This window comes from Nycticebus coucang, chromosome X (genome assembly GCF_027406575.1).
Source record: "Nycticebus coucang isolate mNycCou1 chromosome X, mNycCou1.pri, whole genome shotgun sequence".
NCBI lineage: Eukaryota > Metazoa > Chordata > Mammalia > Primates > Lorisidae > Nycticebus > Nycticebus coucang.
The window spans coordinates 42,475,796-42,501,878 of record NC_069804.1 but is presented as its reverse complement, the minus strand read 5'-3'; the positions used below and the strand labels follow the sequence as shown (position 1 = coordinate 42,501,878).

Genomic DNA, 26,083 nt, shown 5'->3' with positions numbered 1-26,083 from the left:
TCCAACCATGGCCTGCCAGACAACAATGGCCACACCAACCAAAAAATAGCTGGACGTTGTGGCGGGTGCCTGTAGTCCCAGCTACTTGGGAGGCTGAGGCAAGAGAACTGCTTAAGCCCAAGAGTTTGGGGTTGCTGTGAGCTGTGACGCCATGGCACTCTAGCAAGGGCTACATAGTGAGACTCTGTTTAAAAAAAAAAAAAGGGGGGGGCAGCTCTTGTGGCTCAAAGGAGTAGGGCACTGGCCCCATACACCGGAGGTGGTGGGTTCAAACCCAGCCCTGGCCAAAACTGCAAAAAAGAAAAAAATATATATATATGTATACGTGTGTGTGTGTGTGTGTGTGTGTATGCCAGGCACTGATACTAATAGCTAATTAAAAGAGAAATTATTAGTTAAATCCTTGATAGCAAATATACTGCTTTGATTCAACATTTCTCATAAGGCCTCTAGGTTTAATGAAATAATTTGAATCCAAGGCCGTTAGTACTATTTAATAAGCTAAATACTTATTGAACTGTTATAAGCCAGCACAGTCAAACTGAGTAGTATCTACATTACATACACCTACTTGAGCTTCTTTTCTTAGCCCTTCCCTTAATAAGAGTTCCTCAGTGTAGCAATTAGTTTTATTTAACAAGTGAGAAATTACACAGTGATGGTCATTTTACCATTTTAGAAAATGTGCATGTCACAAGTTAAAATGCAGGAAAGTTGTGCCATTTGCTCACTGTGAAGGCCCTACATACTTTAGGAATTAGGAAATTCTATTTTTATTAACTTCTTTGTGAGTAAAAAAACTTCATTTCTCTTACCTCTAAAGTCCCTCAATTAGCTTTAATATTTTATGGTCTATTTGCAACTGGTATTTCAGAGCCATACATTAAAAACAATACAACTATATAACCTGTTTACTGTCTTTCTCTAAGGCGTCTAAAATGCTTTTCAGACAATTCACAAAACCTTGATATAGAGACCGAAATACAGGAAATAAGACTTACATGAACAAAGTCAATTCTTAAAAAATCATTCAAAAAATAAACTGCAACTATCCTGTAACTGAGCCGTTCTAACTGTGAAGGAGACCGGTTACAAAAATTGAGCAAAGTAACACACTCTTACCTGGGAACAACTATAATCTAGAATTTTTATATGGGCACTGAGAGCCAGGTCCATGATATCTACAGGCACATCATCACTGTGGGCCAGATTCCACAGAAGGTTCAACACTTTGTGTGCCATCACACCATCCTTATCATCTTCTGCAAGACGACGTATCAGCTCAAGTAGTTTTTCTCGTTGCTTTTTACTTGCATTTGTCCAACTGGCCTAGAAAACAAAAAGTTAAAGGACATGAAGACAACACATATTTGGTCATCACTTCTTGAGTGTCACAAGATTTATCTTCAATTCGTCAGAAAAACAATGTAGGCAAGCACAGAATTGTTCAAGTTACATTTGAAAGATAACAGTACTTATAAGGTAGACTTAAACTCAAAGAAAAAAAGAAAAGCTCCATTTACAGTTTACATACCTTAGACCACCAGGGTTTCTCAACCTCAGTTATCACAGACATTTTAGGCTGGAAACTTCTTCATTGTGGGCGCTGTCCTATGTATTACAGAATATTTAATAGCATCCCTGGACTCTATCTAGAAGCCAGTAGCAACACCTTCCCCTAGCTATGAAAACCAAAAATGTCTCTGGACATTGTCAAGTATTTCAGAGGGGGCAGAAACATCCCTCATTGATATACCTGAGATTCAGTCTTATTTGTGAGTTAAGCTGATTATATAGCAAGGTGTATTATGCATTTCAAACAGAGTCTGTGACAAAAACTACATTAAGAAAATGTAGTTTAATACAAGAAAAATATAAACAATCTCTAACTTAAATAATACATAATATTGCTTTGATTTAGAACAGCGGTTCTGAACCTGTGGGTCGTGACACACAGGAACTGTATTAAAGGGTTGCAGCATTAGGAAGGTTGAGAACCACTGATTTAGAAAAAGATACTCACTTAAAACTATAAATTTAGAGAAAAACAACCAAACCTCTAAAGTGGTATTTTAGTACAACATAGTTATCACAACTTAGGGCGTATTACTGGTGGCATTTAGTGGATAGAGGATAGGGATGTTGTTAAACAGGATGGGAAAAGCTTTATGTATAAAGTTTCTGGTATGGTTTAAATGCCCCCTCCAAAACTCGTGTTGAAATTTAACTGTTGTGTGACCATATTAAGAGTCAATTAGGTCACGAGGGCTTGTCCTCATGAACAGAATAATGGCATTGTTGGAGTGGGCTCCTGATAAAAGGAAAAATTTGGCCCCACTTGTGTCTCACATGAGCGCTTCCCCACCATGTGATACCTTTCACCATGGGATGACCCTTGCCAGATGCCGGTGCCATGCTCGGGGACTTCCCAGCCTCCAAAACCACGAGTCAAATAAACTTCTGGTCTTTATAAATTACCCAATCTGTGGTATTCTGTTATAGCAGCAGAAAACGGACTAACACAGTTGTTAATCAATGTTTACTGAAAACTATGCTGAAATAAACCTTATGTCAAACAGTAGAAGAACGATTATGTTAATTAGAGAAGATCCTTTCAATGGAATTATCACACAGACATTTACAATGATAAATACGGGCTGTCATTGAAGTCTTGAATGCATGTTTCTAATTAATCCCAACCCGTTCAAAGTAGCAAAAGGAATATAATGGGGGGAAAAAATCAAGCTTTTATATCCAACTATTGATACACACCAAGACAACAGTTTCTTCAACACATAAATTGCAAGGAAAGAAAAAGGATAAACAGAGAAACTAGTTTCAAAGAGATTTAAAAGACATATACAACAACCAATTATAATGTATAGACCCCATACCAGGATCCTGATATGAACACACATGTAAAGTGGAAGTATGATCTGAGACAACTGGAAGTGTTAACACTATACGATATTAAGGAGTTAACTTTTTAGGTAGCTAATGCTATTGTGAACTTTCTAAAGTACTTATCTTTTAGAGATTAAGGATAAATTAATTATATATGAAAAGGAGAATTTAAGAACATACGTTCATTCAAAACAAACATAAGGAGAGTGAAAACGACAAGCACAAACTGGGAGAAATTATATCCAACTCCTGAACTGACAAAAATTAGCACATTTCAAATATGTTGAGAACTTCTATAAATTAAGAAGAAAAAAATGCTATGGGGAAAATATAGGCAAAATATTTGAACAGGCATTCATGAAAACACAAAGGAGAATAATTCACAGACATACAAAAACATGTTCAATCTCATTATCAATCAAGAATATTAAAAACTGGGGTAGTGCCTGTGGCTCAAAGGAGTAAGGCACTGGCCCCATTTGCCGGATGTGGCGGGTTCAAACCCAGCCCCAGCCAAAAAAAAAAAAAAAAAAAAAGAATATTAAAAAGTAGGCTGGGTGAAGTGTCTCACATCCATAATTCGAGCACTTTGGGAGGCTGAGGTGGGAGGATCACTTGAGGCCAGGAGTCTGAGGCTCAATTAACTGTGACTGAGCCACTGTCCTCCAGCCTGAGCAAGGAAACGAGACCATGGGCTAGGTGTCCGTTAACACAGTGGTTACAGTGCCAGCCAAATACACCAAAGCTGGCAGGTTCAAACCTGGCCCAGGCTGGCTAAAACACATTGCAATAACAAAAAAATAGCTGGACGCAGTGGCAGGCACCTGTAGTCCCAGCTACTTGGATGGCTGAGACAAGAGAATCACTTAAGCCCAAGAGTTTGAGGTTGCTGTGAGCTGTGACACCACAGCACTCTACCCAGGGCGACATGACACTCTTGTCTAAAAAAACACATACACAAAAAAACCGAGACCATGTTCTCCCAGAAGCAAAAAACTAATACCACAATGAGATAACATTTCACACACTACACAGATTGTCAAAAATTAATAACTCTGACAAAAACAAGGGCTGGCAAGGATATGCAACTCTTATATGAGACTGTAAATTGATATAGCCACTTTGAAAAACAAAGACTTAGAACTCAAATATTTAAAAAACCAGACTCTGGACCAAGTACATAAAGCAAAGTCTAACCAAGAAGGTTGAGTTCATTTATTTGTATGTAATCTATAAAGAGACTTCATGCTTCCTTTTAAAATCCTTAGTAGACACTTTCAAGACACAGGCCACAACCACTGCCAGATTTACCAAGACCTCAAAAAAATAGTGCTTATTGGGCCAGGTTGGGGGGCTCGCACCCACAATTCTATCACTTTGGGAGATCAAGGAAGGATGGTACTTGAGCGCAAGAGTTTTGAGACCAGCCTGAGCAACATCAGTGATACCCTGTCTCTGCAAAAATAATTTCAAAAGAAAAAAAATTAGCCAGTCGTGGTGGCATGAGCCTGTAGTCTTAGCTACTCAGGAGGCTGAGGTGGGAGAACAGCTTGAACCCAAAAGTAAGGAGGCTGCAGTAAGCTATGATTATATCATTGTACTCACTACAGCCTGGGCACGGAGTAAGACCTTGCCTCCAAAAAAAAAAAAAAGAAAAAAGTGCTTGCTGCTAAAATAATTGGTCAGTAAACATTTGTTAAGCCAAGAGAGGAAAAACATGAAGGAATTATTATATTTACTCCATCCTAAGAAGAGGAGGATCCAGGGGATATGTTAACAAATGACTCCTTTTTTTTTTTTTCTTTTCAGTTTTTGGCCGGGGCTGGGTTTGAACCTGCCACATCCAGCATATGGGGCCGGCACCCTACTCCTTTGAGCCACAGGTGCTGCCCCCAACTGACTCCTTTCTTTTCTTTTCCCTTCATTGCCCTCATTGGTCATGTAGCACCATTTCAAAAGTCATTACAAGAATAAATGACAATTAACTTTAAAGTACTCATGATATCTGACGCTATTATTTTGTCACTTGCCTTTGATGTCCTTTAATGTATTTTTAGTAATGTAAGTTTTACTTTTACATATATAAAATGAATACAAAGAAAACATAAAAGACACAATAAAATTTACTCAATACTTGATTCCCTCCAAAGTGAATTTTTCCATTAGGCAGTGATTTTTCCATAAACCATTTTTTTCCATAAAGTGTAACTTTAATGTGTTTGAAGTTCACCTGAGAAATATGCTTAAAATATAGACTCTCAGGCTTTATACCTAGCAATTCTGATTTAGTATGTCCAGGGTGGAAGGCAGTAAGTGGTGTTTCTTTTCCTTCTATTGTGAAATACACATCTAGAAAGGTACATACATATCCCATTATTATGGTACATAATGTAAACGTGTGTAATTATTACCCAGGTCAAAAACATCACATGGTAATAAGCAGCACCCCAGACAGAAGCCAGCTGGGCCCATTTTTGACACTTATGTTGATATAATCAAAGTATATAAATTATTCCTTTCTTCAACCTTCTATTAGAGTCATGGCTGAATTGCCCACTCTCACTGCTCTGTTCTATTAAATGAACATTCCACTATTTATCCATTCTATGTGGCAGTTTTTTGCAATTACAAATAATTTTGCCACAAGTGTTGCTAAATATGTATTCAGCTACACATAAGCCTGATTTTCTGAAAAGTACATACTCAGAACTCAACTTGGTCACAGGAATCATATATACTTTACCAGAAATATTAAACTACTTTCCAAAGTGATTACGGTAACTTACAGTCATACAAGCAGTATCATTGTTATTTTTACAAAAAACCTTGGTGATCTAATGATCTATGTTCTTTTTTTTTTTTTTTTGCAGTTTTTGGCCAGGGCTGGGTTTGAACCCACCACCTCCATCATGTGGGGCTGACGCCTTACGCCACAGGTGCCGCCCATGATCTATGTTCTTAATCCACAAATTTACTTAACCATTTGAGCTTTAATAAACTCAACACTAACAACCTATGAAATATGTTCTTAAAAAGTATACAATGGCACCAATGCAGAGGCCCTACCTTATGAATTGTATTCTTTTTTTTTTTTTTTTAAAGAGACTGAGTTGCATTTTGTCACCCTCGGTAGAGTGCCGGGGCATCATAGCTCACAGCAACCTCCAGCTCTTGGGCTTAGGTAATTCTCTTGCCTCAGCCTCCCTAGTAGCTGGGACTACAGGCGCCTGCCACAACGCCCAGCTATTTTTTTGCTGCAGTTTGGCCAGGCCCAGGTTTGAATCTGCCACCCTCAGTACATGGGGCTGGCACCCAAAATACTAACTGCTGGGGGAAAAAAATCCAAAGTGATAATCTGAGTTTTGAAAAAGATGAGATTTCTTCTTGACAAGGGCTACTATAAAAACAAATATCAAGTTCTTATTATAAAAGAAAACAGGGCTCAGTGCCTGTAGCACAGTGGTTACAGCACAGGATATGGCACCAAACACATACACGGAGGGTGGCAGGTTCGAACCTGGCCCGGGCCAATTAAACAACTGCAACAACAACAACAAAAATACAGCCAAGCGATGTGGCAGATGCCTGTAGTCCCAGCTACTTGGGAGGCTGAGGCAAAAGAATCACTCAAGCCCAAGAGTTTAAGGTTGCTGTGAGCTGTGACATTACGGCACCCTACCAAGGGTGACATAGTGAGATTCTGTCTCAAAAAAAGAAAGAAAAGAAGAAAGAAAAAGAAAAGGCCAATTCCTTCACACCAGAGAAGGAATCTCATTAAACAAACTAATGAGATTTACATTAAGTATTAATGAGATTACATTTAAGTATTTGTTGACTAAGAGCAACTCACAGATCTAAATGAATCAATTCTATTTTAAATAAAATGGTAATATTTTGTTAACAATTACCTTAAAACAATCAAAGAGATGATCAAGTTGTTCGGGAGAAAAATCCCACGCCAATTTTGCTAGTAGATCATGTACATTCTTCACAATGGCTTCATGTTTCCCTGCCTATTGAAAAACAAAAAGTCATAGCACATTAGAAATTTGAATGATAGATAAGCAACTCTTAAGTAATTTTCTCATCTCCTTCAATTAATTGTGGTAACATAACCTTTATATTACAGTTCACTGAATTTAACATTTTAATACTGATAATATTAATACATTTTAATACTGATAATAGGAAAAAAAATAAGGCACACTAATGTTATTATTTCAAAACCCAAACTATAAGTACGCAACAACAAAACTATTTTCTTGATTTCTAAAGACTAAACACACACACCACACAGCTTTATAACCTAGAACTCAAAAATGTTTCCCAAGCAATCCATTGAGCACAGTGAGTAGAAAACTGTCATTAAGATAATTGAAGGAGGGAGTTTTCTGGGAAGATGGCAACCTGGTAGCAACCCTAAGCACAGGCTCCTGGAGCAGAGGAAGAAAAACTGCACAGAATCGGTCTCTATGAAGCCAAAGGTGGGAAGCTGAGCCAAGAAAGAAGTTCCGAAAGCTGTAACTGCAAGGAAGAGCATTCAAGAAAATTAATTTCAGGTACAAAGCCCATTGACTGGGGGACAGGAGACCCCTCCCCCAAGCAGGAGGCCTGCCTCAGGCTATCTGCAAATGAGCACGGAACAAAAGAACTCTGAGAGAGCCGCTAAACCCCAGGTCTCTTTCTCCAGGGAGGTCCCACTTATGAACCTAGACACCACCCTGCCAGGTATAAAATTGAACAGATATTTCAATTCTGTTTCAAATTCCCAGTCCACCCTTCACCCTTTGCATGGCAGTCTGAAGTTCTGCCCCCTGCAGAACACAGAGTGTTTGGTCTTGTCCTGAGAGATCTGGGCACAGTGTAGACTGCCAACCATCAGGATGGAATCTGTGACTAATGGGGAAGAAAGAGGGTGTGGGAAGAAAGGGACACTCGGTGGGAGGAGGAGCAGTCCCCTGGTTACGACTATGCCTGGCCGGTGGTGGTGTTGACCCTCGGTTTGGGCTGTGTCTGGCGGGACATGGTGCAGTATCCCCAGCTCTGATGGCACCCACAAAGGGAGAGTGGCTGCTCCATGTTGACTGAGTTCGACAGGGCTGGTCCCCCTGCCCCTGCTGGACCCACAAGCAGAGGCTTGCTAAGCATGGTCCCCTGATTCCAACAGAACCCTGGAGCAGTGGCTTGCTGGGTGTGAACCAAGACCTGAGGGCTAAGGTGTGGTGCCCTGTCTCACTGGTGAGCAGAGGCTTACGGGGGGTGAGGACTTGAGACCCGCAGGCAGGGTGTGGTGCCCTGACTCTAACAGAACCTGCAAACAGTGGCTTGCTGGGCAGTGGACTGGGACTGGCAGGCAGGGGTGTGGTCCCTGACTCCAACTGGTCTGGTAAGCAGAGGCTAGCTGGTGTGGACTGAGACCGGTGGGCGGAGACATGGTCCCTGGCTCCAACTGGGCGGGTGAGCAGAGAAGCAGACAACAGTGTGGATTGAGTCTGATGGGTGGGAGTGTGGATCCCTGGCTCCAATTGTGCTGTTGGAGACCCTCTGTTAAGCAGGGTTTGCACTGCCTGAGACAATCTAATTGGAACTTGTGTCTGGGGCTGTGCACTCAGGGACATTCTGAGGTTGACCTTCGAAGTCCTGCAGCGGAAAAGAACTGAAGGGTGGGGGCTGGGCACCACAGCTGTTTGTATCTCTTCACAGTTAAGATTTAAACGTAATACTGTGGCTTCTTAGGATAGGGTAGAAGTCAGCTGATATCAAAACAGAGCTAGTATGCACTATCTCACCAAGTAGGTCCTCAGAGACTCCAGCCAAAACACTGAAAGGGGCCTGTGTAAGGTTGGAGGCGATAAGCCACAATTACAAAGCCTAGCACTTTGGTAAGGGGCTATCTCTACTACCTGGGAACCCAAAATCAATCTTACCCTACCAATTCTAATAACCAAATGGTGGAAAATAAACATAGTGCAGACCCAAGAGAAGAACTCTGGCAACGTGAATAACCAGAGTAGATCACCTCCCAAGAAATGACAAAGGAGATACAACTGAAGATGCCATGCATAGACAAATGGCGGCAATGTCAGAAGTCAAATTCAGAATATAGATTGCAAATAAGATAAATAGAATGGAAGAAAAGATAGAAATTGAATTCCAAAGAGTAATGAATTCAAAGCCCATGTCACCAAAGATACGGATATAATGAGAAAAGAGATGGCAGAGCTCAAGGACACGAAAAAGTTAGTTGAAGAACTCCAAAATACAGTAGAATCCCTCAGTAATAGAGTTGACTAGGCACAAGAAAGGATCTCTGAAACTAAAGACAAAGCTTTTGAACGTTCCCAAATACTCAAAGAGGCAGACAAATGGAGAGCAAAAACTGATCATTCCCTGAGAGAGTTGTGGGATCACTCCAAAAGATCAAACATTCGTCTTATAGGAATTCCAGAAGGAGGATGGCCCTAAAGGTACAGATGCTCTACTCGAAGAGATTTGAGGAGAATTTCCCAAGCATTGCAAGAGAGAGACTTCAGATAGCAGACAGTTTCAGAACCCCAGCAAGACTCAATCCAAATAAAGCATCTCCTAGACACATTGTGATTAACTTTGCCAAAGTTAAAACAAAGGAGAAAATTCTGCAAGCAGTCAGATGTAAGAAAAGCATCACCTACACAAAGTGAGAACTATCAGAATGACTGCAGATCTCTCAGCTGAAACATCTCAAAACAGAAGATGGTCATCGACCTTCAGTCTCCTAAAACAAAACAACTTCCAGCCCAGGATCCTATATATAGCTAAACTGCGTTTCATTTGTGATGGAAAAAGCAAATACTTTAATGACATAGACACGTTGAAGAAACTAAACCAGCTCTCCAGGATATTCTCAGACCTATCCTCCACAAGGACCAGCACAATGCTCTACCTCCAAAGTAAACTCACCCAGAAATTTTTGAACAAAACCCAACTTCTACAGTGGTGAAAGGATTAAAAACATCCACAAATCGGATGTCCATGACATCCGAAAATCATGACACCCAAAACACAACCAGGCTTATCAATTCTCTCAATTAATGTAAATGGTTTAAATTGTCCTCTAAAGGGGCACAGGCTGGCTAACTGGATACACAAACTCAGACTAGATATCTGCTGTATATGAGAATCTCACCTTACCTTAAAGGATAAAAACAGATTCAGGGTGACGGGATAGACTTGTATAATACAGGCAAATAGAAACCAGAAAAAAGTAAAGGTTGCAATTTTAGTAGCAGATACAATTGGCTTTAAACCAACAAAGATAAAGAAAGATAAGGAAGGTCAATACATATTTGTCAAGGGAAACACCCAACATGAAGAGATTTTGATAATTAACATTTATGCACCCTACCAGAATGTATATGAACAACTTCCTATCTTTCTACACTATAATAGTTGGAGATTTTAATACCCCTTTGATAGTTTTGGATAGATCCTCCAAGAAGAAACTACACGAATATTAGATTTAAACCTGACCCTAGAACAAATGGACGTTACAGACCTCTACAGAACATTTCACCCTAATAAAACTGAATATACATTCTTCTCATCAGCCCACGGGTCATCCTCTAAAACAGATCATATCCTAGGACACAAGTCTAACCTCAGCAAATTTAAAAGCATAGAAATTATTCCTTGTGTCTTCTCGGACTACCATGGAATAAAAGTTGAACTCAACAGCAACAGGAATCCTCATACTCAAACAAAATCATGGAAACTAAATGATCTTAAGCTGAATGAAAGCTCGGTCAAAGACGAAATTAAGAAGGAAATCACTGAATTTTTGGAACAAAATGATAATGAAGACACAAATTATCAAAACCTGTGGGATACTGCAAAGGCAGTCCTGGGAGTGAAATTTATAGCATTGGAAGCTTTCATCAAGGAAACAGGAGAGGAAGCCAACAACTTAATGGATCATCTCAAACAACTGGAAAAGGAAGAACATTCCAACCCTGAACCCAGCAGAAGAAAAGAAATACCCAAAATTAGGGCAGAATTAAATGAAATTCAAAACAAAAGAATCATTCAGAAGATCAGCAAAACAAAACGTTGGTTTTTTGAAAAGATTAACAAAATTGATAAACCTTTGGCCAACCTAACCAGAAATAGAAAAGTAAAATCTCTCATATTGTCTATCAGAAACGATAAAGGAAAAATAACAGATACTTCAGAAATTTAAAAAATCCTCAATGATTTCTATAAAAATCTCTATTCCCAGAAATACGAAAATCTGAAGGAAATAGACCAATACCTGGAAGCACACCACCTTCCTAAACTCAACCAGAAAGATTTAGAAATCTTAAATAGACCTATATCAATCACCGAAATAGCATCAACAATACGAAATCTCCCAGAAAGAAAAGTCTGGGACCAAATGGCTTCACATTCAAATTCTATCAAACCTTTCAAGAGGAACTAGTACCTATATTATACAACACTTTCCAAAGCATAGAAAAAGAAAGAATACTTCCCAAGACCTTCTATGAAGCAAATATCACCCTGATACCCAGGATCCAAAAAAGAAAGAAAATTACAGACCAGTATCATTAATGAGTATCAGTGCAAAAATATTCAGTAAGATCTTAGTAAACAGGATTCAGCAACATATCAAACAAATTATACACCATGATCAAGTTGGTTTTATTCCTGGGTTACAGGGTTGGTTCAACATACCAAATCTATAAATATAATACATCATATAATTAAAATAAAAAAACAAAGACCATATGATTCTCTCAGTTGATGCAGAAAAAGCCTCTGATAATATCCAGCATCCTTTCAGGATCAGAATACTTAAGAAAATAGGCATAGAAGGGACATTTCTTAAACTGATAGAGGCCACCTACAGCAAACCCACAGCCAATATCATATTGAATGGTGTAAAACTGAAAACATTTCCCCTCAGATCAGGAATGAGGCAAGGATGCTCACTGTCTCCACTGCTATTCAACATAGTAATGGAAGTCTCAGCCATTGCAATCAGGCAAGAGAAGGCCATCAAGGGTACCCAAATAGGGTCAGAGGAGATCAAACTCTCACTCTTCACTGATGACATGATCCTATACCTGGAAAATCCCAGGGACTCAAACTTCAAAACTCTTAGAAGTGATCAAGGAATACAGCAGTCTCAGGATACAAAATCAATACTTACCAGTCAGTAGCTTTTATATATGCCAACAACAGTCAAGCTGAAAATACAGTCAAGGACTCTATTCCTTTTACAACCAGAAGGAATAGAAAAGAAGATGAAATATCTGGGAATTTACCTAACAAAGGAAGTGAAAGATCTCTATAAAGAGAACTATGAAACTTTGAGAAAAGAAATAGCTGAAGATGTTAAATGGAAAACATACCATGCTTAATGGCTGGGAAGAATCAACATTGTTAAAATGTCCATACTAACCAAAGCAATCTACAGATTTAAGTCAATCCCTATTAAAGCACCATTGTCATAATTTAAAGAACTTGAAAAAATAGTACTTTGTTTCCTATGGAATCAGAAAAAACCTCGAATAGCAAATACATTACTCAGAAATAAGAACAAATCAGGAGGTATCACATTACCAGATTTCCGGCTATATTATAAATCTACAGCATATACTGGCACAAAAACAGAGCATTCATGGAACAGAATAGAGAACCAAGAGATGAACCCAGCTACTTATTATCGTTTGATCTTCAATAAGCCTATCAAAAATATTCAGTGGGAGGGGGTGGCACCTGTGGCTCAAAGGAGTAGGGTGTGGGCCCCATATGCCAGAGGTGGCGGGTTCAAACCCAGCACAGGCCAAAAATTGAAAAAAAAAAAATTCAGTGGGGAAAGACACTAAAAAGCTTTTGCAAAGCCAAAAGCACAGTAAGTAAAGCAAACAGACAACTTTCAGTATAGGAGAAGATTTTTGCAGGTTATGCTTCCGACAAAGGTCTGATAAATAGAATGAACAGACAACTCAAACTAATCAATAAAAAAAGAACAAATAACCACATTTTGATGAGAGCAAGAGACTTGAACAGAAACTTCTTTGATGAAGACAGGCGCATGGCCTACAAACACATGAAAAAATGCTCATCATCCTTAATCATCAGAGAAATGCAAATCAAAACCACTTTTGCACTCATCTAACTCCAGTAAGATTAGCCCACATCACAAAAATCCCAAAACTACAGATGTTGGTGTGGGTGTGGAGAGAAGGGAACACTTGTAAACTGCTGGTGGGAATTCAAGTTAATAGACCTTTTTTGGAAAGAAGTCTGGAGAATACTCAAGGAACTAAAAGTAGACCTACAGTTTGATCCTGCAATTCCTCTACTAGGTATATACCCAGATAATCAAAAATTATTTTACAACGAAGACATCTGCACCAGAATGTTTACTGCAGCCCAATTCATACTAGCCAAGACATGGAAACAGCCCAAGTGCCATCAACCCACGAATAGATTAACAAATTGTGGTAAATGTATACCAAGGAATAATGTGCAGCCATAAAAAAGATGGAGACTTCAAATCTTTTATGTTTACTTGGATGGAGCTGGAACATAGTCTTCTTAGTAAAGTATCTCAAGAATGGGAAAAAAGTATCCAATGGGGCAGCGCCTGTAGTTCAGTGAGTAGGGCACCAGCCCCATGTATGGAGGGTGGCAGGTTCAAACCCAGCCCCGGCCAAACTGCAACAACAACAAAAAATAGCTGGGCGTTGTGGTGGGTGCCTGTAGTCCCAGCTACTTGGGAGGCTGAGGCAAGAGAATCGCCTAAGCCCAAGAGCTGGGGGTTGCTGTGAACTGTGATGCCACAGCACTCTACCAAAGGTGACAAAGTGAGACTCCGTCTCTAGAAAAAAAAAAAAGTACCCAATGTAGCCAATACTACTATGAAATCAATATATAATCACCTATACACTCATATGAACGGCAAAACATTAACTATAGTCTAGAAAGTAGAAAGGAAGAGGTGAGAAGGGGAAGGGGAGGGGGGATATGGGAGGATGAAGGGTATTTGGGGGGACCTCACCTAATGTGCATGATGTAATGGTACATGTCAAAACTATTAAGAAATGAGTATAATTGTGATGGATGTGTTACTTAGTTCAATGTAAGCATTTCACATTGCATATCGATGCAGTACCCTGAACCCCATAAATGCATCAATGTACAAAGTTATGATTTAATAAAGAATAATTTAAAAAAAGATAATTGAAGGAATTGGGCGGCACCTGTGGCTCGGTGGGTAGGGCGCCAGCCCCATATACCAAGGGTGGCAGGTTCAAACCCAGTCCCGGCCAAACTGCAAAAATAGCAGGGCTTTGTGGCAGGCGCCTGTAGTCCCAGATACTCGGGAGGCTGAGGCGAGAGAATCACCTAAACTCAGGAGTTGGAGGCTGCTGTGAGCTGTGGTGCCACAGCACTCTACCGAGGGCGACAAAGTGAGACTGTCTCTTAAATTAAAAAAAAAAAAAAAAAATTGAAGGAATTATATAATTTCCAGCTCTGAAACCAAAAAGGTTTTATTTTATTAGCCTTCTGAAAGTCAGAAATCATTTGGAATTATACATGTTATATATTAATTATTATAGGTCTTTATAAATAATGTGATTTAACTCTCCTGACACTGGAGACTTTTCCTATCTACTAAGTCTAAGAATAAACCTATTACATATGTCACGCTCTTTTGATAGAAATTGCTTATTTTTTTACTGTTTGCCTCCTTCTTGAAACCACTTACAAATTGCCAACCTTTACTAAATATAGTAGATAAAATTTTTATTTTTAGAATATTACTGGCTATTTCAAAGAGATTACTGGCAGGATTTGTATAAATGTAACAAGCATTTAAGTGTACTAAAGTCAGGTAATACAATAACCTACCTCCCATTTCACAAGGGCTACTCCAGTATTTAGTATCTTTCTTTTAAAAACTGAGTAATCACTATCTTAAATGCCTTACCTGTGCTGCCCAGATATTATCAAGATCCTGTAAGGTCAGAGCTTTTTCCTTGATGACAAAGCGAAGAATCTTCTCAAGCTTTTCTACATACTGTGGTTGATGAAGACTATCTCGCAAGACGATAGATAAGATATTGTTCTGCTGTATCCATTCCTAAATGTAATTTAAAAATGTTTCAAAGCAGAAACATACACAGAAGTTTGTTTTATAAATATACTTCATATTACTGAACAATGTAAGTAGGAATTTAAAAGCATAATAATATAGTAATATGCTTATACATTGTTTTAATGCAAAATTATGAGAAAAATCAAAATCTCAGAGCACTTTAATTTTTACACATAGAGAAATGATCCCATCAATTAGAAATACTGAAATCATTAATAAGATTCTACACTGCAGCATTTAGTCAAAAAAGTACTTCAATGCAATAATTACTATGGTTTTAGGGAGAGGGGTACAGGACCAATTTTAGAAACTTTGGATTCTTTTTACCAGTTGTACCACAGAATTGTTTTGACCTTGGCTGAAAAGGCACTCTTTATTTTTGCCTTTATTTATTATCTGATTACCAAGTGCTAGACACTATTATTGCTTATCCATTAGCTCTTTAATCTTCCAAACAACCCTATGAAGGGATTATCTTATTACAGAAAAGTAAACAGCTTGCAGTTGTTATAACTGGAATCTCAATCAAGCCTGAATGCTTTCACACTGTTTCTACAACACTGTATTACACTGCTTGACTAGCACTTATTTAATATCTAGGGCAATAGAATGAAGTGCTAACTCATGATAACAAAAAAAAAAGTAGTACTATACACACTGCATGATTTTATGATTTTTTTACTTATAATCAAAAGCAGTTAGGCCCAAAATGTGCTAGAGACATACATTTCTCTGCTGATAAAGAGCCACTTTTTAATTTCTCATTTCTTGCAGCTATTTTTTGTAAAATACCGTAAAAATGTAGCAATGTCAAATTATGACCTAAGTTTCTAAACAACTAATGCCATTTTCTGTACATGGTAACAGTTCGAGAACCAGCACTAGTCCTCAGACAACCCTTTCCGTAGCTCTATGCTTGACTTTCCACAAGGAAAACAGGCACATCACATGCACAAAACCAGATGTCTACCACCTAACCCCCTAACTTCAGCCAATGTCTAAGCATTTTCCCCACACCTTTTATCACACTTTATCACTATATCTCCTATTAAACTGAAGGCTCCTTGAAGGCAAGACAGTTCTTCTACAAGTATCTCCCCAGTACTATCACATGGCATATACTCAAAAATTGGTTCTATAACTTAAATGGCAAGCTTAATTATTCATTTAAAAACGATAGAAAATATGATAAAAAATATTTCCTAAAATTTTAATGTTCGTATGTGTTTTAAAATTAAAATTCTCAAAATCATGATAATTTGCATGATCATTAATTTGCATCATCTTATCATGGTAATTTTATTTCCCATTTTAAAACTTTTAATTGGAAATGGTCAAACATACACACCACTTCATTCATTAGGTACGAGACACTATTTGATCCATTCCCCAGTAGATTGCCAATTCCCCATCCAACAAGCTAATAATTACTTTGGAACATCACAATCAACAATTAAGTTTATCAAAGATGTGCCAAGCTCTCCACATCACTACCAAAACACAAACTATGTTATAAAAAGATCTCAGGACTAATAGAGTTGTAAGTCAAAGAATACTTCCCAATTTCAGAGTTTACTTTAAAATATTAATATTAATAATTTTAGCTAGTTTTTGTCTTTAAATAGATTTTAATTCATAAAAAAAGAATAAAAAGACTTACTGCCATTCGTTCAGCTGTAAGCCACTCTTCTTCCTCAGGATTACCATGTCGATGGGTATAGTATGACACACTAGATATCACCTTATTAACTTCATTCAGTGCATTCATCTTTCCATTGAAAGAAGAAATTTGCAATAATCTATGGGAGAAATTCGGTTGTAAGTATGATTCTAAAATTCCACATAAATAATTACTTCAAGAGATAAGTATCTTACCTAAGTATCATTTTTAACCTAAATATTTCTAAGTTTTTTACAGTTTCTTCTTGTCCTGGTACCCTTGAAGCTAAATTCTTCAAAGATTTAATAATCATTGAAAGAGCATCATTTTTGGCTTCATTCTTTGCTTCTTTTTTCAGTTCTTCATCAGTTAAGTTTTCTAAAAACTGCGGAACCATTTCTATTATTGGAAGAAAGTACTTTTTCACTGTATGAAGAGTGAGAAACTCATAACATTGTCCAAATGGTCTGAAATAAGAAAAGGACAAAACTCTTGTAATAATTTCCTAAAATCAATTGGGACTAAACTCAGACTATATTACCTTTTAAAAACCCAAGTAACAAGTTCAAGAGGGAATCATGCTTGAAAAACTCAATTTTTATCAAACAAATAGCAATTTCTATAATGTACTCAACACTGATTTTAAAATGTAACTTACTTAATAAGAGCTGCAATTATTTGAACATTTAATGCTGATCCATTAATAAAACGATCATGCAAAATCTGGAACCCATTTAAACTGCCAAATTTGTTGAGAAGATCCACAAGCCAACCCTGTAATATAATTAATGAAAAAAGTTAGCTTCAATACTTCTAGGGAAGAAAAAAGTACTATGTTGATTGAAATATACTGAAGTAGTAAATTCAATAGAGCAAACTATGCAAATCTTCCTTGAAAAGCGCACAAAATATTACATTTCCTTCACAGTAATCCCATAAATGAGGCAAAAGTAGCATTAAGTACCATGTCCAGATTAGACCAGTGGGGTACAGCTGTTTCTCATACCAGTATATCTGGTGAACAGAATTAGAAGCTGTGCTTCGACTATAACAAACCCACCATGAGAATAAGTACCTTCTAATTATCTAAAATGTTTTGTATTAAAATAACTATAAGAAGGTGAAAAGACCACACATATTTCAAAAAGTAAATTAAGAAAAAGCTATCTAGTAACCTAACATAACGAATTCTAAATCCCTTTCTTGTTACAGTTGTAAATAATTAAAATTTCCCTATAAATAATCTTAGAGACTGAAAATGAATTGTCAATTAAAAACTAACCCCTGGGCTGGGTGCTGAAGGCTCCCAGCACTCCTGAAGGCAGAGGCAGGAGGATTGCTTGAGTTCAGGAGTTCAAGACCAGCCCGAGAGTGAGGAACCCCTCCCCCATCTTTATTACAAATAGAAAAGTTAGCCCGGCACCAAGGCATGTGCCTATAGACCCAGCTATGGGAGGCTGAGGTAGGAGGATCAGTTGAGCCCAGGAGTTTAAGATTGAAGTAAGCTATGATCATGCCACAGCACTCTACACGGGAGACAGAGAGACATCTTGTCTCAAAACAAAAAAACTAAGCCAGTGGTTCTCAAACCCCTTTGGACTGTATTAAAGTTCACAGCATCAGGAAGGTTGAGAACCACTGATTACTAAGCCCTGGTATTATTATCTGTTGTACATCACTAGAATATGCTGGTTGATCCTTTCATTAATGATATGAATGTACCCAGTTCTCATCTTACAAGAAGCACCATGCAACACTGTGTATCACCTTTTAACCTCTTTTAAAAAAAACTAGTAACTCAAAGTACAATGCAGCTAGGACAGCAAGTAGTTCTGGTAGCTAGAAGCATGTCTATGTATAAATACTTAAATTAATAGGGTCAGGCATGGTGGCTCACAACTATAATCCTAGCACTCTTGGAGGCCAAAGCGAGTAGACAGCCTGAGCTCAAGAGTTCGAGACCAGCCTGAGCAAGAAACCGTTTCTTAAAAACAAACAAACAACAACAACAACAACAAAAAAAAAAAAACAAAGAACACCTAGCTAGGAACTGTGGCAGGTGCCTATGGTCCCAGCTACTGGGGACGCTGAGGCAAGAGAATCGCACTGAAACCCAAGAGTTTGAAGTTTCTGTGAGCTATGACACCACAGCATTCAACCCCAGGACAACTGAGTGAGACTCTGTCTCAAAAATAAATAAATAATATGAAATCTTAATTAAAAGGTTATATAGATTTAAAAAATCAAATATATCTAGAAATTAAGACAACCTTTTATATCGTAGCCTTCTTAAATGGCCACATTTTAGGAGCCACTGGGGTGAAACTAAGGGAGAAAAGAGGCAAGTTCTCTAAGTCTTAAGCAGAAAAAATTCCTATAATGATTTTTTTAAATGTTCAGAAAATGGGGGGGGGGAATGCTAAATAAATAAATGCTTCTATTTTTAATGTTTAAAGAGAAAATAAGGTAGCTAATAATAGTTCTGATACGGTTTTATGAAAATTAACTAAATTCTCTAATAAGTCTACTATCATATTTCAATAAGGTCATTATAGTATTTTTCTACCTTTTTATTTGGTTTTAAAAGGCTAATACAAAAAGCCATCAAAACTCTTGAGTAGTTAACTCACCAGATCCCTTTTGGCATTTAGCAATTTTAGAAACAGATGGTCATTATTTAATAATTTTTATTCCTTCAGTAACTGGAGTAAGATTATTGGACTGATATACTTAATAGTTACGTGTAATATATAAAATAGCACGTGTGTGCACAGTAAAAAATGAGTCTAAAGCTAATCTTTCCATATTTCTTCTGCTGCAACATGTTTAAACAATTAGGAATATTCAAGAGTGCTTTGAACTGAGGTACAGTAAATAGACTAGCTTTAGCAGCTACAAACAAAAACCTTCCTTTTCTGGCTCAAAGTTGTTAATACTAGCAGGTTTGAAAGACCAGCAGCCCTAAGAGAAAAATTAAAAATGATCACACAGCTTAGAATTTGCCAGTCTTTTTTTTTTAACCCATGTCATTTTGCTTTATTTAGTTAAATAAGAAACTACACAGAATATAAATGTCTTAAAGAATTTGCCAGTCTTTAAATGTGGTATTACCTATATACTACATTTCTTCATTATATCATGGTGTCAGCATCCAACTAGGGACAAGGTTGACAATTATGCCAAATATATTGTCTTTTAATTTTTTTAAAAAGCTTATAGAAGACTTGCTTAGCAATATGATAAAACACAGACTGTTCTCTGACTTCATTAAGAAATTATTAACTCCATAGAGTCTGCTTCTCTTTGATTCATAACCAAAATTTGGGCTGGTTTTAAAAACTATTCTTAAAGGCTTTGAAAGACTAAGCACCCTTACAGTTGCCATATTTTATAGGTTTAAGAGCAGGAAGAACTAAGCTTTAAAGATATAAAAATATCTTCAACCAGAAGTCATCTGAAAATTTTGTATTTGGCCATGTTAAATCAAGTTGTTCCTTATGAGTCTCTGAAATTGTAGATTATTAATGACATACAGAGCAAAAAATAAAGTAAAAATTTAAAAAGCAACATGGGTATAGATAAAAACTTTAATTTTAAAGATATCCATTAGATATTAATCTGATCTACTCAAAAAAAAAAAAAAAAAAATAAGCCATCTAGTGGCAAAAATATGAACAGAAAATCCCAGCTCTAAATTCAATACATTTTCATCATTTCAGCTAACAGAATACATCAAGCACTGTATATATAACTTCAAATTTTTCTTGTTAGAAAAAGGAAAATGTTTTAAGACCCATAATATTAAAAACGTCTTCCTAAATTCTGAAATTTAAAAGCTATACAATTACTGGTAATTTAGTATTTATTGAAAGAAGCATAGTTTAAGGCTACCTTTTTAAAAATGTATGGTCCAGGTATACTGATGTAGAAAACTTAAAATTTATGTATAGAATATGTATTTTAAAGTAATATTCGAAAGATATACTATTTTGCTTTCATTTATGGCTTCGGTAATTTTTTTAATACTTTTTACTTGGGTAATACTTTTATGATGTATTACTAGGCATTTTTTGTATATACTTGATTTTGGAGTCACAATCTTATGTCAACAATGAGCATAGCCTTACAGATCAACACTTGAGTCCATGGGCAATGGAAAAATATGGCCTGTTTCATACTACGCCAAATTACAGCTATTTCCAAAGAGGTTGGGCAGAAAATACATGAACAAAACAAAACACCAAGATAGCCATAAGCACTGAATTAGAATGCCAAGGCTATGGTAAAGGCTCCCAATTCTGTGTATTTTCATTTCAAGTCTGAAAGCAAAATTCATTGTCAGACTTTAAATATTTAAACACAGAAAAACTAAGGCTGGGCACAGCGCCTCACACCTGTAATCCTAGCACTCTGCAACGTTGAGGCAGGTGCATTGCTTGAGCTCAGGAGTTCAAGACCAGCCTGAGAAAGAGCAAGACCCCATCTCTAAAAATAGCTGGTTATTATTGCAGGCACCTGTAGTCCCAGGTACTCCAGAGGCTAAGGCAAGAGGATCACTTGACCCCCAAGAGTTTGAGGTTGCTATGAGAGCTAGGATGCCATGGCAATCTACTGAGGGCGACAGAGTTAAGACTATCTCACATAAATAAATAAACACAGAAAAACTTAACAGTAAAGACAAAACATAGCTTTGGTACAAAATAAAGAATCCAAAAACACAATATAACACAAAATCCCTTTAACAGTAATATGAAATTACTCTCTCCTCCCATGTTAGCAAGAAGTTCACATCATTGAAGTTTCTGTGGCAGAGCAAAACAACTGTAATATTTAATTTTGAAAATAACAAACCAACACACTTTTGGTGATCGAGGATCTGGAGAACGAGCAAAGAGGTCATCTTCAGGCAATTGAACACTTGAGGATACTGATTCACATGGACGTGTACCATTGTAGATATGGAATTTACAATGAGGATTTAAGGCCATGGCTAGAAGTTCTAGAAGTGGAAACCAGTCTTCGGACAACTTGGCCACACATAGCTCCACCAGGCGATGAGTATTGTTAATAATACATCTCTGTTATATAAGAGTTAAAGATGATTTAAAATAAAAATGTTGCAATTTCAAACATCTTCTGATCTTAATTAGCGCTATTCTGATAATGATCTTTCCATTTTTCTATACTAATCATTTGAATTATATTGAATTTCACCAACAGGGTATCAAACTGATTATCAGAAAACAAATTAGCATTTATTTACATCATAATTTATGTTATGGCTTACAAAATGAAGTGGGTGTCATAATTTACCTATGCCTGCTGTGTCCACAGATAAGATGGCAAATTACTTTTCTCAAACTTCAATGCAAAAGCCTGACACCACTTCCTAAAGTTCGCATTTTTAAATTACTCATCAAATAAAAAAAAATGTTGGGATTTTTATGTTATGGTCATATTTGGGGAATAGTTCACAGACCACAGAAATAGTTGCTTAATAAACAAGGAACAGAGACTTGGAATAATTATAGCATGTTATCAGTCTAAGATAGTTTTTCACTTTTTCAAGATCTCTGGAATGATTCTATCTTATAATCAATGAATGGTACATTACTATTTTCCTAAACTGAAAGCATAGAGAGGATTTGTGTTTGTCTCTCTCTGGTAATCACTTGGGGATACTATCGACCTGAGACCACTTTAAAATTCTCATTTACCTCTACACCAGGCGCTCCCAAACTTTTTAAACAGGGGGCCAGTTCAAGGTCCCTCAGACCCTTGGAGGGCCGGACTAGAGTTTAAAAAAAAAAACTATGAACAAATTCCTATGCACACTGCACATATCCTATTTTGAAGTAAAAAAACAAAATGGGAACAAATACAATCACACCGCCTCATGTGGCCCACGGGCCACAGTTTGAGGACCCCTGCTCTACACACTGACCCTTTGGTGTCCCAGATATGAGATTCTCCACCTTAGGTGTTTTTTTCCTTCCACGGTGTTTCATACAATAGTGGTACATCTTATAATAGATAGCACCATTATTTTCTTTTTCTTTTTTGGAGACAGAGTTTTATTATGTCGCCCTCGGTAGAGTGCCGTAGCATCACAGCTCACAGCAACCTCCAACTCCTGGGCTTAAGCGATTCTCCTGCCTCAGTAGGAGGCTCCCAAGTAGCTGGGACTACAGGCACCCGCCACAATGCCCGGCTATTTTTTGGTTTTCATTGTCATTGTTGTTTGGCAAGCCCAGGCCGGATTCGAACCCGCCAGCTCTGGTATATGTGGCTGGTGCCTTAGTCGCTTGAGCTACAGGCGCCAAGCCAGCACCATTATTTTCAATGAAATGTACCAGCCGAGGTCACAAGACACTTGAGAACCCAGGAAACAGATCAAAGTTTTCAGACTCCAAATCTCATGCTTATTCTAAATGACCATGCTGTCTTCAACTGACACCATTAAGTTTTTCACTTTTAGCCCCTTTAATTAATGGGCCATGATGGGCCAAATATATCTCTCTCTCACGCACTCACACACACACACACCCCTCCCTACCCAAAGCATCACTATTTAAATCTGACTTTTAAAGTCAAATGTAAGGCTCACATGAATTTCAAACTTCCAGCCACTCACTGCTTCATCTGTAAGGATTTTAGTGAATGATATCGTTAGGCCATCTCGAAAAAATCGCTGACATGCTTCACTTTTAACATCAAGGCCTAAGAAAAAGGGAGAAAAATTAACGTAAACAAATATTTCTCTGGTTGTTTGACAATGTGCAATATATAATAAAAGTTAGTAAGTAATTGTAAACTGTTCACTGACAGCTAACCAAATCCAGAACAGCTTTGGAAAAAGACTCATAGAACTGTCATAACAAGTCAAAAGGCAACCTAATTCAGAAAGAAAATAACCTTCAATAAATTTTAAAAATACTTAACTGTATAAAAAGTACATTAAACCCAGTAATATTAAGACTAATTGAAAATGTTACAGATTCTGATACTGGATCTTAAACACAAAATGGTTATCAGTACCAAGTGATACTGGTAAATAAATCTGAATACTTTATAATATTTTACTCTGAAAATAAGTCTTAAAATTTAAAAATATTTCACAACTATTTAAAACTCCTTCTGTTTACAAACTGTCCATTTAGCAACAATACCCTTGTACTGTTCTCTAAGTGTCTGATCAAACTAAGATCAATTCTGTCTTGTCTTATTAGTCTTTTTCTTTTTCCTTCACCCTGGGTAGAGTGCCGTGGCATCACAGCTCACAACAACCTCCAACTCTTGGGCTTAAGCAATACTCTTGCCTCAGCCTCCCAAGTAACTGGGACTACGGGCGCCTGCCACAACGCCCTGCTATTTTTTGGTTACATCTGTCATTGTTTGGCAGCCGGGGCTGGATTCGAACCCGCCAGCTCCGCTGTATGTAGGTGGCACCTTTGCCGCTTGAGCTACAGGCACCAAGTCCCTTATTAGTCTTTTTCAATGGCTCAGCATGCTCTACATTTTTGCTTAATTTCATATTTCAAAAAGGCCATGTCTCTCAACACAAAGAAAATCTGTAACTCTTGAGACAGAGTTTCAAGCTGTCGCCCTGGGTCAAATGCAGTGGCATCACAGCTCACAGCAACCTCAAACTCTTGGGCTTAAGCAATTCTCTTGCCTCAGCCTCTCAAGTAGCTGGGACTACAGGCACCCATGACAACGCCCGGCTATTTTTTGGTTGCAGTTGTCATTGTTGTTTTAGCTGGCCCGAGCCAGGTTGGAACCCACCAGCCCCAGGGAATGTGGCTGCCGCCCTACCCACTGAGATACAGGCACCATCTGAAAATCTGTACCTCTTAAAAAAAAAACAAACAAACAAACTCTTCTATTTGTGTAGAATGTATTATTGGATTCTTGACTAGGTGCCTATAGCTCAAGCAGCTAGGGCACCAGCCACATACACTGGAGCTGGCAGGTTCGAATCCAGCCTGGGCCTGCCAAACAACAATGACAACTACAACTTAAAAATAGCCAGGTGTTGTGGCAGACACCTGTAGTCCCAGCTACTTAGGAGGCTGAGGCAAGACAATCGCTTAAGCCCAAGAGTTTGGGGTTGCTGTGAGCTGTGACACCACGGCAACAGCTTGAGACTCTTGTCTCAAGAAAAAAAAAGGTATTATTGGATTCTGATTATACAACAGATATTTAAACTTTAAAAAATTTGAACCTTGTCTAAAATAATGGCGGCGCCTGTGACTCAGAGGTGTAGGGCGCTGGCCCCATATAGCGGAAGTGGCGAGTTCAAACCCAGCCCCGGCCAAAAACTGCCCAAAAAAAAAAAAAAAAATGTGGTTGTAAAATAACTATGGTTTCCAAAAAGAAATACAGGAGAAGGAGGTATAAATGTCCACTGAATGTCAATGCTATTAAATGAAATACCATTATCTGTTTTTACCTGTAGTCAGGACTTACAACATTCCTAGTATCCAAATTTTCACAAATTTGCTAAATTGGTGAATAAATGTATAAATAGACAAAAGAAAATGGAGTGGTAGAAAATAACTATAATCTGCTAATGTGTTTTCTTAATTAGATATTTTTACAAGAGTAATAAGGCATAAAAAGACATGTCCTTTAAACAAGAGAGGTAAGTATTCTAAGATAAATGAAACTTTCTCTTGCCATAGACAGACTTAAGCAAGGTACTGAACATGTTAATTCTGATGATAATCACTTTCAATTGTGATATTGCCTATTGTTAGTTCAACACATCCATGGTTAGCCTATTTTAGAAAATGAAAATGTTACTGCTATTTTACTGCTTTTTACTTTAATCTCTAATGCCTTAAAAAATGAGTTACTGGGCAGCGCCTGTGGCTCAGTGAGTAGGGTGACAGCTCCATATGCCGAAGGTGGTGGGTTTGAACCCAGCCCCGGCCAAACTGCAACAACAACAACAACAACAACAAAAAATAGCCGGGCGTTGTGGCAGGCACCTGTAGTCCCAGCTACTCGGGAGGCTGAGGCAAGAGAATTACCTAAGGCAAAGAGCTGGAGGTTGCTGCTGTGAGCTGTGATACCACATCACTCTACCGAGGGCGACAAAGCAAGACTCTGTCTCTTAAAAAAAAAAAAAAAAAGTTATTATAATAGTAGTCCTCAAAGAAATTCAACTGTACCTAAAGTAGAACAAAATTACTGGCAGAAATAATGATTAATTCCAACATTAAGCTTTTACTTCTGGATAACTGAGTAAAAGCACCAGATTTTTACTGGCTTAAAAAACAACAAAAGACTCACATAAGCTAGATGGTTTATCTTAAAAAAAAACAGTATTAATTAAATGGTAACTTTCATCTAAAGGGATGGTAGATGAA

General features: G+C 37.7%; 1 protein-coding gene across 3 annotated transcripts in view; it reads right to left on the bottom strand.

Annotated features, from left to right (window-relative positions):
• Window positions 1-26,083, bottom strand: part of USP9X (ubiquitin specific peptidase 9 X-linked) — a 143,646-nt gene that overhangs the window by 81,580 nt on the left and 35,983 nt on the right. For all 3 annotated transcript variants that reach the window (XM_053579952.1, XM_053579955.1, XM_053579954.1), the window contains exons 5-12: window positions 23,317-23,429; window positions 21,569-21,787; window positions 17,368-17,483; window positions 16,925-17,176; window positions 16,710-16,848; window positions 14,882-15,034; window positions 6,813-6,917; window positions 1,123-1,329 (exon numbers count right to left, since the gene is read on the bottom strand). In XM_053579952.1, coding sequence (XP_053435927.1) covers window positions 1,123-1,329; window positions 6,813-6,917; window positions 14,882-15,034; window positions 16,710-16,848; window positions 16,925-17,176; window positions 17,368-17,483; window positions 21,569-21,787; window positions 23,317-23,429 — 1,304 coding nt within the window. The remainder of the gene's footprint in view (window positions 1-1,122; window positions 1,330-6,812; window positions 6,918-14,881; window positions 15,035-16,709; window positions 16,849-16,924; window positions 17,177-17,367; window positions 17,484-21,568; window positions 21,788-23,316; window positions 23,430-26,083) is intronic.